The 14,517-nt window shown below is 46.1% G+C and overlaps 1 protein-coding gene across 1 annotated transcript in view; it reads left to right on the top strand.

Annotated features, from left to right (window-relative positions):
* Window positions 1–14,517, top strand: part of SORCS3 (sortilin related VPS10 domain containing receptor 3) — a 586,685-nt gene that overhangs the window by 242,491 nt on the left and 329,677 nt on the right. Inside the window, exon 3 of the mRNA XM_072739947.1 lies at window positions 8,269–8,368. Within this exon, the coding sequence (XP_072596048.1) occupies window positions 8,269–8,368 (100 nt within the window). The remainder of the gene's footprint in view (window positions 1–8,268; window positions 8,369–14,517) is intronic.

A 14,517-nucleotide genomic window follows, 5' to 3' on the forward strand; every position in this document is an offset into this window, starting at 1 on the left:
ATGATCTGGTCTTCAGGGTCAGCTAACCCCCAATTTTCTGTATTTGAAGCCCAGTGGTGGCTCTCATTCAAATAGCTGGGGCAGGAGGACATAAAGATGAATTAATTATTCTGTGTCATTGTGCCTCTCTCTGTGAGACTAGATAATGCAGCTGAGGAGTCAGATGACACAAAGAGGTCACTGAGACCTTTGTGAACTTCTGCCTTGGCATCAGCCTTACTGTGGCTTTTTAAAACAGAGGATGGTACCAATACTCACTTGGAGAATGAAGCTATTTAAATGACTTGCTTTTGGCTTGAGGTCTGAAATTAGTTATATGGCTAGTTATTTGTGAACAGGCTGGGCTCCTGCCGTTACAAAGGTACAGATTAATGTGGCTTGGAGCACTGGCCCTAAGATGAGAAGTGGAACAGGCCAGAAGGGAGCATCACTGATTTTCCCATTTCAGTTATAAAGACTCTCTGGGCAGCCACTGGCCTGGAGCTGTTTTGTGGAAACTCCTGACCCTGGCCCTAGAATGGTCTGTGGTTTACCACACACCAGAGCCCCTAATTGCCTGTGGGTTTTGATTGTTGACTATCCTCAGTGTAGTTCAATGGAACATACTCCGGGGGAATGGCTGGTGGGTGCTTCCCCAAGGCATGCCACTTTGAAGCTTGGTTCTGTCTTCTGATTTTCCAGGCAGCTGGGCCATATTGTACTTTCATGGTACCAAATTGAAACAGTGGCCAAAGATTCTTTAATGATTTATTGGGTGTTCATATGCTTTACCCCCTGTTAGTGTAAAGAGTATAAATCAAGGAAGAGAAAACAAGGTGATTGGCCTTGAGGAAAATACAATCTGGTACATTCATAAAAATGACAATCATAAGCATTTATGGAACAAAGGCTTTTATCAGATCCTAGAGTAGTTATCTCATACCTCTTCATCGAAATAGCCACCACCGTTTGGTCTGAGCTGAGGCTTAGAGAGCAGACCGCTCGCACAGCTATTTCTTCCAGCAACGTGCCTCCTCGTCGTTGCCCAGATCCCATCTTCTTTGTTTTCTCCACTTAGAACTGAGCTCTGCACTTTCAGAGATTCTAAAGACATTTCATTTGTTATTTCTCTTTTAAGGATCTTTTAATGGTTGCTGAAAAGAAAATTTGTCCATTCAGAGAATAAATAGGGAACTCCAAGGTGCCATTGATACAAACGCAGAGGAGGGCGTGGGCTGAAGTTGTAAGAAGTCCCCACGATGTAATCAGTAGGAGGAGAGCTGAGAGTCAGAAAAAAGGGGAAGTCTGGACAGTTGCCAGCCATCAGCTCATTGGGAGAGTGGGAAATGGGAGGTTAGATGGGGCTGGGGCTGACTGTGAATGTGGGGCTCAGGCAGCCATTTTGACACCATGTGGCAGCCGCACCTGGAAGGGTGAGTTGGGGCATAAGCCACCCTGGCAGGAATCTTGGGAAGTTGTCTCAGAGACAGAAGGAGGGGAAAAGTCAGGTGGTGGAGATAGTACGGGCTGATCGTCTGGTGCAGGGGCTGCCAATTTACGTACCACCTGCTTTTGTAAAATCAGTTGTATTAGGACACATCCACATCCACGCATGGACACACACTGTGTGTGGCTGTTCTAGAGCCGAAGGGCAGAGCCGAGTGGTTGTGACCAAGATCAGGGAAACAATATTTGCTCTGGCCCTTTTATAGAAAAAAAGTTTGCTAACCTGAGCTGGAGTGACTCACAAGTGTCTGAAAGGGGAGGCAAAGCCTAGTGACTGGCACACAGTAGGTGCCACAATAGGTAACAGATGTGTGTTCATGCAGAAATAAAAGAAAATAAACTTGCTTACAGGAAATGGAACAATCAAGCCTGTGATGGCTGAATTTAGATGACCTCACAGAGAAAGGAGTCCTGGAGGAGAGGAGAGGCTGATAAGCGAATCCAGGAGTGAAGGACTTGTGGTCCCCTTGCAGCTTTGCTCTGTGGAATCCGGGGCAGGGGTTGTGGAGGGCAGGAGGAGAGGGCCAAGGAGCGGGCTGGTAAACCAGAGGAAGGCGGCTGCTGCATAAGGGAAGCGGTGTGCCCGCCGGATCCCGAACATCTGGTGGGCCGATGAGAACTGGCAGCGTGCCTTCCAGAGTCCTCTCACCTCTGGCAGGAACGTGGCACTGGGACGGGGGTGTTGAGTTGAAGCTCGGCTCTACTGGGAAGCTGACTTGGCTGCGTTGGCTGAAAGTTTTTCTTTTCTGTTCTTTTACTTTTAAAATAGCAGCCCATATGCTTGTTGCCACCAGCCTCTCCCCCAGAAGCTCACTAGAGGAGCAGGAGCTTGCTGCGTGGATAAAAGGATTTCGTATTCTCAACTCAGCTCTGGAAGTTGTCATGGAGAAGGTGGCCCTGGTGAACAACCAAGGTTATGGCAGATGAGATTGGAGTGTTCTCCTAGAACGTGCTGGCCCACACAGAGCTCTTGTGAAGGACCATCAGGATAGGCCAAGAGCCCCCAGTGGTCACGGGACTCACTAGGAGTCAGGTCCGGGCCTAGACCCAACTACATCTCTGAAGTTGAAGGTGGAAGGCATCCAGCCTGCCAGTGAGCACTGGGTACCTGGGGAGTAGCATGAGTGCTTGGCAGCTGGGAGGCCCAGCTAGACAACAAGCAGGTCCCTGGTCAGGTGAGGGAGCCATGGAGCCATGGAGCATTTGCACCCATAGTGGTGCAAATGGGAAAACCAGGGTTAGCATTAGTGGGGCGAGGATTCAGGGCCCTAGATACTAACTGATGCTCTGGAATCGAAGATAGTTGGGATGAGACTAGTCAAAAGCAATGGACTTAGGCTCTGGGAATAAAGAAAGGCTTGTTGCTGGAGCTGGAGAGTCAGGGGGTATCTACAAGGAGTATCTTTAGCCTTCTTGGAGAAAAAGAAAAGTAGAAGATATGCATGGAGTTTGAAGCGCTAATTGCATATCAGGATGACTCCCCTGAAAAACTTCTTTTCATAAATATGTCAGAAGCCACATATAAGAATGTTCATTGAAACATTACTTACTGTTGCAAATTTTAAAAGAAAAAAAATCAAAATTTTATTAGTGGTTGAATGGATAGACAATGGCTTATTCACAAGCTATAATGCTCTACAGTATTTAAAACTGGGTGAATTTGGGGCTCCTCGGTGGCTCAGTTGGTTAAGCATCTGACTCTTGATTTTGGCTCAGGTCCTAATCTCAGGGTCCTGGAATGGAGCCCTGTTTCGGGCTCTGAGCTCAGTGTGGAGTCTGCTTAGGATTCTTTTTCTTCCTTTCTTTCTGCTCCTTCCCTCACTCACATGTGCATTCTCATTCTCTCAAATAAATAAATAAATTAACCTTTTTTTTTTTTAAAAAAAAGGATGAATTATGGCTAGGTGTGTCAACATGGATAAATCAGCAAACTTGAATATTGAGCAAAATAAGCAAGCTGCAGGATAATGTCCTATATAAGGCTTATGTAAACATGAAAACTCCAAATGGCTATATGTTGTTTATGGACACAGATACTTGTTAAATCTAGTAGTGGTCACATGATTGGCATCGCATTGTATTTTCTGTGTGCTGGAAATGATTCATTAAAAAGACAGGAAGAAAGAGCAGGAGGACGTAGTAGAATAGCCTGATGGACTTGGGTAAGCTGATCCAGGGCACAGAAGCCCAAAGCCCTTGCACCTCTCATGTGTTGCCTTCCAGGTTCATTGTGTATTTGGAATGATTCAGAATGGTTACTGGCGTAGTGCCAGGCTCATGGCAGGTGCTCGATGCTCATGTGTGATGTTTCTGGCTTTCTGGATGTTTCAGTGATGGGACCCTAGTGTCAACCTTTGAGAGGTTAGCTTTGAAATAGGAAAAAGAACAGGGCCTAGGTGACTTAGTTGGTTAAGCACTGCCTTCAGGTCAGGTCATGATTTCAGGGTCCTGGGAATCGAGCCCTTGCATCGGACTCCCTGCTCAGCAGTCTGACTCTCTGCTCAGCAGTGACTCTACTTCTCCCTCTGCTCCGCCCCCCGCTCATTCTTATGCTCTCTCTCTCTCTCTGAACTAAATAAATAAATAAATAAATAAATAAATAAATAAATAACTTTTAAAAAAAGAAATAGGATAAAGGAGCCTATTTCTTCCAAGTGACCCCACTGACAGATGTCTGGAGCGATAAGGTGGAGGATGATCCACTTTCCTATAAAAATGAATTCTGCAAGTGCGGCAATCTTTGGCACTGGGGCTGAGGCCTCTTTGCAAGCTGCCTGTCACCTCAGGCAAAGGGGTTCCCCAGAGCTCCGTGGTCAGTGTGGTGTGAAGCATCTATGCTGGAAAGGACAGAGACCTGGTTCCCTGAGGTGTCTTCAACGAGTTAGGCCTTTTCAGTGAGGCTGAATAAGCAGAGGAAGCTAACAGGTGGGAGATCTTCTGTTGGGAAGTCCCTACTCTGGGAGAAGCAGCCCCTCCAAGAGAAGCGCAGAGTCACTCTGAAACTGTGGTGCAGCCTGCAGAGAGAGAGAGACTATGTGTGATGCTAAGCATACTAGCTTTGATGACGTTTATTTGGATTCTGGAAGGAAGTTTGTTGAGACATCAGCCACACGGGGAGCCCTGAGAATTCAGTTCTTTATAAAAGATGTTTGCTATGTATAGAGGGGAGAAAATGCACTGGTTAGAACACAGCTTAGCTCCGTGTTGGTGGCATAAAGATATTTAAGGTTCAGATGGGGCCTTATGATTTTGGGAGTTCAACCTCTTTTGTTGATGGTGGAATAGGGCTTGACAGACTCTCTTCTTGGCCAGACTCTAGTCAGGACCCTCTGAGCTCTTTGTCAAGTAGGCTCTGCCTTTGGGTGAGTCCTCAAAAGCCCACTTTTACCAAGAATCCTGCTAAGTCAGTTTAGCCAGAAGCCCCCACCCTCAATATATGACTGATCTCCTCATCTCCTACCGTGCCCTAGGTCATGATCCCCTGGCCTGCCTTCAGTAGGAATCCTGTCAGGTCAGTTTATAAAAGAATTATTCTACCCTCTGGTAATGCTCCATCCACTGACCCCCACTCTTCTCTTTGGCTATAAAGTTCTTGCTTTTTGTTGTATTCAGAGTTGAGCCCAGTCTCTCTCCTACTGCAAAGCCCCATTGCAGTGCCCTCTAGACGTATTACCATTGTCCTGAAAGAAGTCTCCCTTACCATTTTAACAGGTGTCAGAGAATTTTTTTTTCTTTAAACACATGTAGGAATTGGCTTGTCCACGGTAGCACTTTGCATATGTTTGAGAGTCACTTGTAGAACCTCGATTTCCAGACTCAAGGATCAGTGTCCTTCTTCCACACCATGCTGTCTTTATGCCTTCAAGAGTGCAGAACCAAGAAGTGATTCATCCTATACAGTGTTTCATTTGTACTAATAGAAGTATGCAACTGACTGCCTCTAGAGATTAGGGTGTTTCCTTCCCTGCCCTGGAGAGGATAGGATCTTGGGGTGATTGGTCACTTAATCTTGATGCTTCTGCTAGTGATCCACAGATCTTTGCCTGGCACCAGATTAAACCTTTCCAGTTGTACTAGCATCCAACTGTATGCAGTGTGTTTTCTAGGTGTGGCTATGTGTTGAATGGCCACTAGACATTAGGAGTTGGTAAAAAACTTGACCAACCAAGATCATGGATGGCCACTCTTTCATTCTTGCAAATGAAGACAAAGCAAAGTGAAGAATACACAAACCAATGCATTCAGCACTTGCTTTGCACCAGACATTGGGGCTATTATTAGAAACAGCTCTTGCCCTTACAGCGTTACAGTCAAGGAAGAGATCTCTGGAAAAAAAAATAGTTTGACTAAAACAATAGGATACACGCTAAGAGAGAAACATATCTGAGGTGGTATGGGAACGCAAAGGAAATCATGATTAATTTCCCAGTGGGGAAGCTGGGTGGAGGGTGATATTGGTGGTGCTGAAGATTGCAGAGAAATATCCCAAGCAAAAGAACTAGGATAGGGATAGTTTAGGCATAGGTAATGATATGTATAGAAATGAAAGGCAGTGAAAATGCAAGACATTCCAGAAAGTTTGGTGAGGCTGGAGAGAAAGGGGCAGGGAGCAGGTAGCTGGAAAGGAGTCTAGTAAGGAAGACCGAAGCCAGGTTTGCCAAGACTAAGCTTGGAAACTACGTCCTCATTGTGCATGGACTGCGGGTGATTACTATGCAGGATGAGGTGGACAGACCTGGAGGTTGAAATATAGCCTGATGACAGCATGGAGGATGGCGGGAGGGGGGAGAAAACTGGAAGAAGAGTATCCAGTTGGGAGACTATTGCAAAAATAATGATGCATGAACCACAACGTTGGAGTGAAGATGGAAAGACCACAGGTCCAAGTTATTTAGAAGATAGAATCATTAAGACTTGGAGACTGAGCTGGGTTTGAGAGATAAAGGCAACAAGAAAGATTGGGAGTGATTCCCTGTGCTTAAAGGTAGACAGGAGACAGAAGATAAGAAGTCAATTTTAGGGTGGTGGCTGATTTTAACAGTTCTTACAGTCACTGACCATGTGGGAGCCAGTAGCCCAGGGAGGGGCTTGAAATGTTTGTTTATTCAGTAAACATGCTGAGTGTGTATGATGTGTAAAGCCTGGTTCTGTACATTTGGGGGAGAGGAGAAGTGAATACCCTTTTATTTTTATTTATTTTTGCATCCTTACAAATGCCTGGTGAGATGAAATCTCCCTAATTTTTTTCAGCTGAGAAACCTGAGGCTGTAGCAGGTTAAATAACCTGCGTGTGGTCATGCAGCCAGAGAGCTGAGGATCTAGCAGTGAAATAGAGATTTTGCTATGCTCAAAGGTCACATTCTTCTGTCTCACCATAGTGTTCTCTGAGGTTCCTTGTCCTTTGGGAGCTGAGGTTGTGCTGGAGAAACAGAACTCATGACAATATCATAGAGCTAGAAGGAGGCATGCACAGTGTGCCTTGGGGGTGCAGTGGGTGGGAAGCTTGTTCTAGGGCAGAGAAGGGATGATGGGGACTGGGAAGAGGGCTAGTGAAGCCTTAACAGAGGTGAGGAGGGATAGCTCAGCTGAGTGTGGGGACATTGAATTTTCTCAATGAGATGAAGTGCGGATAATTCTTAAAGGTCATCACACATTACCAGCCCTGGTGACTATGCTCATCAAACTAAGCTGTGCACCAGGGAAGGAGCAGATTCTGGAGAGGAGGGTAAAAGGAAGGAGCAGGCAGTTACTAGGAGAGGCACCCAGCCAGAGTCTGGAACTGAGATTTGAGGCAAAATGCAGGCACACGTGAGGTCAGGTGACCACAGGGAAACAAAACTGAGTTGGGATTCTCTAAAGCCTGGGTTTTAGAAGTTTTGTGATCTAGCCAAAGAAGGCAGTGAGGGAAAGATGGGGTACAGAGCTGATGATACCAGTGGTTTTAAGAGGGAGTGAGGTACATATGGAGTGGAGTTGGGGAGTGAGGCACAAAGCATGGCAGCGAGGCTGGCTCCTGAGATCTCCTTGTTTGCCACCCGCTCTCCTTCCTCCGCCATGGGGAGGCCGGTTGAAGAGGAAGGAGCCTATGGCTTGACCTGCCTTTGTTCTCTGAGTCGTGATTTGTGGTTTTGGTATACGGTCAGAGCCCTGGAAATTAGGCCCAAAGGACAAGGAAGTAGCCAGCAGGGTAATTGGAATGATGGACTATTGGCGATAATTCCACAGCACTGGCTTTTGACCCTGACACACCATTGCCTCTCTGGAAAGCATGATACCCTCTACCCACTGCAGCCCAGTGAGGCCGCTGGACCCTCTAAGCTTCTGCAGGTGGGACATCCTTCCACCTCGAGGTCCTTGAACCTGGGGCTCAGTGGAAGGGGCATAAGGTTGACTGGACTCCGGTGACCTCAGGAGACAGTCTGGCCACAGTCTGGCCTCTCACCCAGCTCCGGGCCAGGACTCATGTCCCTCCACAGCAGCACGCCGAGGACCCTGGGCTGAACTCGGAGCAGGCAGTCCACAGCAGCAATGTCCACAGACAGCCTCACAGAGGGTGGGAAAGTAGGTCTCTGAGAAAGGTTGGAAGCAAAGGGGAGTGAGTTTAGATAGTAAGCAGATGCACTAGTCTAATCGCTCTTCCAGAATTAATGGGGCCTTTTATCTCTGAATCACTCCTGTGATTTGGGAACAAAAGTGCAAGTTGAAGGAGAGCTTGGCTGCCCTTTGAACACAATCCCCCATTTGGTAAAACAACCTCTCCCTTTCTTTCTCTCTCACCTGCAGATCAACGGATTATGGCACCACCTATGAAAAGCTAAATGACAAAGTAGGTTTGAAGACTGTCCTCAGTTACCTCTACGTCAATCCCACCAACAAGAGGAAGGTAAGTCTAGGGGTCAGGGGTCCCAAGCACTCCCCACGGGGTAGCAGGGCTGCCGGGGCTTGGCATGAAGAAGAAAACCCAATAGGCGTGGAGTCAGAGAGGGCCTGCTTTCTATGCCATGAACATCACAGCCACTGCCTGTAGTTCTAACTGCCATGACACCAGTCGAGCAAAAATCATAATAATTTCAACAGCAGCAGTAGAATTATGTAACTAGGAAGGTGTTCTTCTTTGCCTTATTTCGTTTATCCTCACGGTCAGTCTTTGGGCTAGAGGTTATTGTTGTTCCCATTTTACAGATGAAGAAACTGACGGTCAGAGAGAGGACATCATTTTCTAGCCCGCAGTCAGACAGCGGTAACAGATCTGTGATTTGAGAGTGGGTCTGCTTGTCCCTGGGGCTGAGTTCTCCCACAGCCTCCCTCTTGCTGGTCTGTTTGCAGAGAACTCCTTGTCAACAGGGAGTCTGCATCTGCCAAGGGAAGGATAGGTGGTTCCTGGATTCACCAAGTTGATCCAGAGCTGCTGCTGAGGCACAGGAGGGCAGACTTGGCTCCACTGGCTCCTCTGTTCTCTGACTTTCCAACTGACTTACTAGCCAGGATGTGGAGGAAATCATGTAAGGCCAGAGCTGGGTCATGGAGACATGCTGGGAGGAGGGGACCTGGAATCAATGGAACGATGGATGGTTTTAGAAAATAAATACTGTGTCATATGTTAACTCTGAGACAGGGTGATCTTTCTGTAGCCAGGAAGGCACTGCTGTTTAGAAATTTAGGCAGGCCCAGTAGCCCCTATAAACACACCAGGGATCTAAGAGGACATTTTAGTGTTTATTTTATTTATTTGACAGAGAGGAGGAGACAGCACAAGCAGGGGGAGCGGCAGGCAGAGGGAGAAGGAGAAGCAGACTCCCTGATGAATGGGAGCCGGATGTGGGGCTCCATCCCAGGACCCTGAGATCGTGACCTGAGCCAAAGGCAGATGCTTAACCAACTGAGCCACCCAGGTGCCCCAATCTTAGTGTTTCTAAAACAGCACTCCCAAACTTTCCTCTTGCAATATGGTTTGCATTCCCCCATGGATTTCCAGCCCTTTCTTTTGTGAGAATCAGTGCAAGGCTGACGTTCAATCCATCGTTCGGATGTCTCTGACCTTTGAGTCCAACCTGGTGGAGGCCAAGGTGGGATGATGACTTTTTTTTTTTTTTACGATTTTATTTATTTATTCATGAGAGACACAAAGAGAAGGCAGAGACACAGGCAGAGGGAGAAGCAGGCTCCATGCAGGGAACCCGATGTGGGACTGGATCCCAGGACTCCAGGATCACACCCGGAGACAAAGGCGGACATTTAACTGCTGAGGCACCCAGCTGTCCCTGGGATGATGACTTCTGATGCTGCTCAGAGCGGAACAGCTTTGACTCAGACCCATGACATGAGCACTCACAGCCTCTTCTCTTCTCACTCCCACTTCTGCTGCCCCTAATCCCCAGCAAAGGGAGGAAGCAGAATGGATGACTCCTGGTTCCGTATTGATGATGGATGCCCAATGATCTAGCGAGGGGGTCCCAGACCTGAGTCTGTGCCCACCATCTAGATGGCTGATCATCTGTTACTGGCTTTGGTGGAGTAGTTTTTCTTTGCTTTGTCCCAAAGTTGCTGCCATTTCCATAGTTTTCATATTGTCTTGTGACTTGTTGAACATCAAAGCTGGAAGGGATCATAGATTTTATCTATCTGCACAGTTATTGTTAGTTCTTGAACTTCAGTGCTTTTGCAGAAGTGAGTAAAGCTCTAGATCTCGTCTCTGGAAATATGCACCTGCCCATAAGACTGGAAACAGTTTTTAGCAGTTTGTGAATAGTTGGAATCCCACCCAAGGACCCAGGATGTCCAGGACATCTCAGTTAGGAATCCTTTTTCTGTACCAATAACCTCATTTTACAGATGAGGAAACAGAAGCCAAAAAAAAAAAAAAATCCCACAGAGTCAGGTGAGAGGTCAGGACTCTTGATTCTCAGTCTAGATTTCTTTGTTTCAGACCACACTTTGCACCTTTTCCTCCTATACAGTTATAGCCCAGTAGCTTAAAATTTACACTCTACTCCTATCTTGGAAGCTTGAAGCAGTGCTTCTTGACCTACATGAAAGCTAGGTGCCACATCCATGGATCCAATAGCAATGGTCTGTCTCAATTTTTCCTTTGTCCTGCCCTCTTCATTAAGAAGGAAGTTGAGGCCCGCAGAAGATAAATGTCCACCCGTGTCACTCAGCTGGTTTGTGGCAGCATTGCCAGTTGTTCTCATGACTCAGTATAAAACTTTTTCCATTCTGCATAAATGACTTGGGGTCGGATGGAATCACATCTTGGGGTGTATGCACTGTGGGAGAAGCAGGTAGTTGACACATGGCAGATGCTCTTTAGCACTGCTCTGTGACCTATGACCACAACAGAATTAATCATATTTTCTTATAGATGATAGGTCAGCCATTTGTCTCTCAAGTGGGATGTAAAGGATCATAACCTGTTTGCATCCAGTTTGGTGATCATCTGTTATGTCTGTTTTCTGGACTTCTACTCATAATGATGTCTCCTTTGGTCTTTTGCTGTTTTTCTCTACTCCTGACACTTCCTTATCTCTCCTTGGTCCAACCTAGAGGTGATTAGAAGCATGGGGTAGTCATCTGGATGGCTCCATTGGTTAAGTGTCTGACTCTTGGTTCAGATCATGATCCCCGGGTCATGAGATACAGGCCTGTGTCGGGCTCTGTGCTCAGCAAAGACTTCGCTTGTTTCTCTCCTTCTCCTTCTGTCCCTCCCCATCTAAAATAAATAAATGAAGTCTTTAAAAAAAAAAAAGAAGTGCAGGAAACAGAGGGTTGGTTAAAGCAGATGCTGAGGGTCAGAAAGAACAGAACACTGAGATTTAGAGACCACTGGTGCAGAAATGCTGTCTCCATTTTTCCTTCCTAGAGGTGATATCTATACCATGGGCTCTCTGGAACAGTTTCTCATGAGAATTAATTCCCACTTAACAAAAAGTTGAACCTGTTTTGTCTGTCTTCTCTGAGAAATGCCATCAAAGCACAGTTAACTCCCACTTAAGAGTCACTGCTGCCCAGAAAGTTAAAAGCATAGACATTTTCCTCACTCAGATTGGGGAAAGATAAATGACAGGCTATTGCCATGGTTTTATTTATTTTCTTTAATAGCAGTAGAAATTAATTCATAAGGAGGCTGTGTGATCCTGAAGTACTTTCTGAATCATCCAAGGAAAGATGAAATTAGATTCTGTTTCATTTTATGGTAAGTGTTTTTGATTGTCTTCTGAGCCTCTGGATGCTGACAATTCACAAATACTTTACATGGTGACTTATTTTAACCAGAATATTTGGTTTAGTAAAAATAACCCTTATCCAGCCACTTAGGCAAAATGACAGATATTAAATGAAAATCCTCTGGTTTGTTTCCTTATTGCTTAGTGTTCTGGGTCATGATGACCTTGTAATTTGACATTTTTGTTTTCTTAACTGTGTCTTAAAGTTTAAAACCTGTGGTCTCTGGATTCTCAGAGAATGCCTTATTCAACATCTTCTGATACTCTAGCACCCAGATTTTCTGTAGCTGCCCATGTTCATTGATAGCCAGTGAAAAATCCAGCAGATTTTCAGCTAATCTTATGGAAATACTTGCTTTTTACTTAATGGGTTAATTTGTTTAACAGATGGCTACTGCTTTCCTTAGAGGCTGCAAGAACATCAGAGATCTGTGGCCCCTGGCAAAACAGTAAATTGTGCTTGCATTTATATTGTTGTTGGCTTTCTAATGGTTTTTTGACAACATAAAATCTCCAAATGCAGATAGCCAATAAGCCATTAGGTTGAAAGTAGAAGTGTGTCTTACATGTGTATAGTCTGCTTCTACCAGTAATAGTCTTAGCATTAGTTGAGCACCTACTATGCTAAGCTGCCCTTTAGGAGCTTAACCTATATAACCTCCAATCTTCCCAGCCACTTTAGAAGGCAGATATGATAAGGAAATGGCTCCATGTCGATCACCCCATGGCTGTATTACTTGTAAATGGTGGGTTTGCAACAGCTTTCCCCTTGATGAGGAAAGTGAGTGACAGATTTGTCAGGATACATCATCTAGCGATGCTGGACTCCCTTAAGGAAGTTGAGATTTGTACTAGCCATCTTTACTAGTCTTTCCTAAATGAGAGTACTGATGTGAAATGCTGGGAGCTACTCCAGTTGAAGTTGTTCTAGACTGTCCTAAGACACGGTGGCACCAGCATTATTTTAATGACCTTGACCTGTCCTGACTGTATGTGATGTGAATTCTACATCTGTCGCTGTTTGCCTTTCTCCAGCCATTGGCCAAGTAGCTCCTTGTCCAGGTGATGTCTGATCCTGACACTTTGAACATGATGAAGAGCAGTGTGTTAGTTCTAGAAGCAGGTGTGTGTGAGGTTTGCCACCCTGAGGAGGGGCTCTGCTATGGTGGGCAGGGAGGGTCCTGAGTTTCTTCTCACAGCTTCCTCTCCTCACAGGAGATGAAAGTCCCTGGGGTCCTAGAACTCATTACTCTCAGCTGATTCTTCTCTAGTCCATGCAGAATGTCATGTGCCAAGGTCAAGCCTGTGCTTAACAGATCTGTGCTGTGTACAACACAAATATGCTGAAGACTCTGTGCCCCCAACAAGAGAAGGGTTTGGTTCCTATGGGTGCCTATTTGAGAACAAATCTTTAGGTGGATGGGGAAATGTGGGCCTGCTATGGCCTAATTGCTCTGGCTCAAAAGAGGCCGCCACCTGCCGATTTGGAAAGAGTGCTTTGGAAAAGGCAGAGAGTATAGGAAGGTCTGACTGCCAGGGAATGTGGCTAAATTACTGCAGAGTAGGTGGGTGTGCCTATGGCGGGGGGTGGGGGGGTGAGTGGTCGGAGGCTATATGGCCCCAGAATAGGGCAATTACTTCTTATTGAGCTTCTCACAAACTCCAAGCTCTGGGCTGAGTTCACCTCTATACCCTATTCTAAGTTCTACTTCTAATCCCCTGAGCCTGGCACTTTTATTCCCATGTGACAGATGAGGACACTGAGGCTAGGGCAGGCGAGCCACTTGCTTTTTGTCAAGTAGCTAGCAGGAGTGGCACCGGATCCCCCCATTCAGCTCTACTTGATGCCATAGGCCATGCTGTTTGCTCTGATCCATAGGTTGGCAGCTCTTGCACAGATACAAAGACCAGGTGAGTGCAGTCAGCACCCCAACAGTAGCTGTTACTTGGGGTTTTCTGCCCATTAGTGTTAGAGAATTAGCAGTGTCTTGAAAGAGAAGGAGAGTGTGAGATCTTGCCTTCCTAATTGATTTACCATTGAAGAGGATAATTACTTCCAGGCTGCCCTGCAGAAATGGAGTGGGAACTACCAGTCAGATTTCTCTGACAAGCAAGCCACCTCTGTCAGGCTGCTAAAGAGGCATTGGGAATGTGGTCGGATGTTGGTTATTCCCATATCATTCTCTTAAAAGAACAGCATAACCCTGAGCTCTGTGACACACAGGAAAGCCACAAAACAGAGAATTTTGAACTACTCGCCTCCTGTTTTCCCTGGCTGTGTCTCCTGGGATGGTTGGAGGATCCGGGAAAGTCCACTGTGGGGTGGCACACTTTCAATTCACAGGTATTAAAATCTCTTACACAAAAGCAAAGCAGCAACAATAATAATAAGGAGAATGTGGAGAGAGAATTTCAGGCTGTTAAGCAATCTGTTAAATATCTAGCTCTGAACAAAGTCTTTTGGAGGGGATTTTCCTGCTTTTCGAAATGTGCAATCTGCTTGGGCAGAAAATGTGTATATGAACAACAACTGCAGGTGGAGACCTGGGGTCCCAAACTCAAAGGCATAGAGGGGCCAGGCAGGGGCTGTCAGTGAGTGATGTGGGCTGGGTGGGGAGTACGGTGGCTGCTTGGTAAAGGGGCTTCTACTCATGTGCTCCAGGTGACAGTAAGTGTGTGAGAATGAGGGCCGGATGTGGCGATGACATCATTGTCACCATCTCCTGATTTTCTCTGCATATTCCCATATGAAATTTTTGTATTTGAAAATGTTTCAGATAGGCTTGGATGTGGAGTTTGGAGTGGGGGG

This window comes from Vulpes vulpes, chromosome 15 (assembly GCF_048418805.1).
Source record: "Vulpes vulpes isolate BD-2025 chromosome 15, VulVul3, whole genome shotgun sequence".
NCBI classification, from domain to species: Eukaryota; Metazoa; Chordata; class Mammalia; order Carnivora; family Canidae; genus Vulpes; species Vulpes vulpes.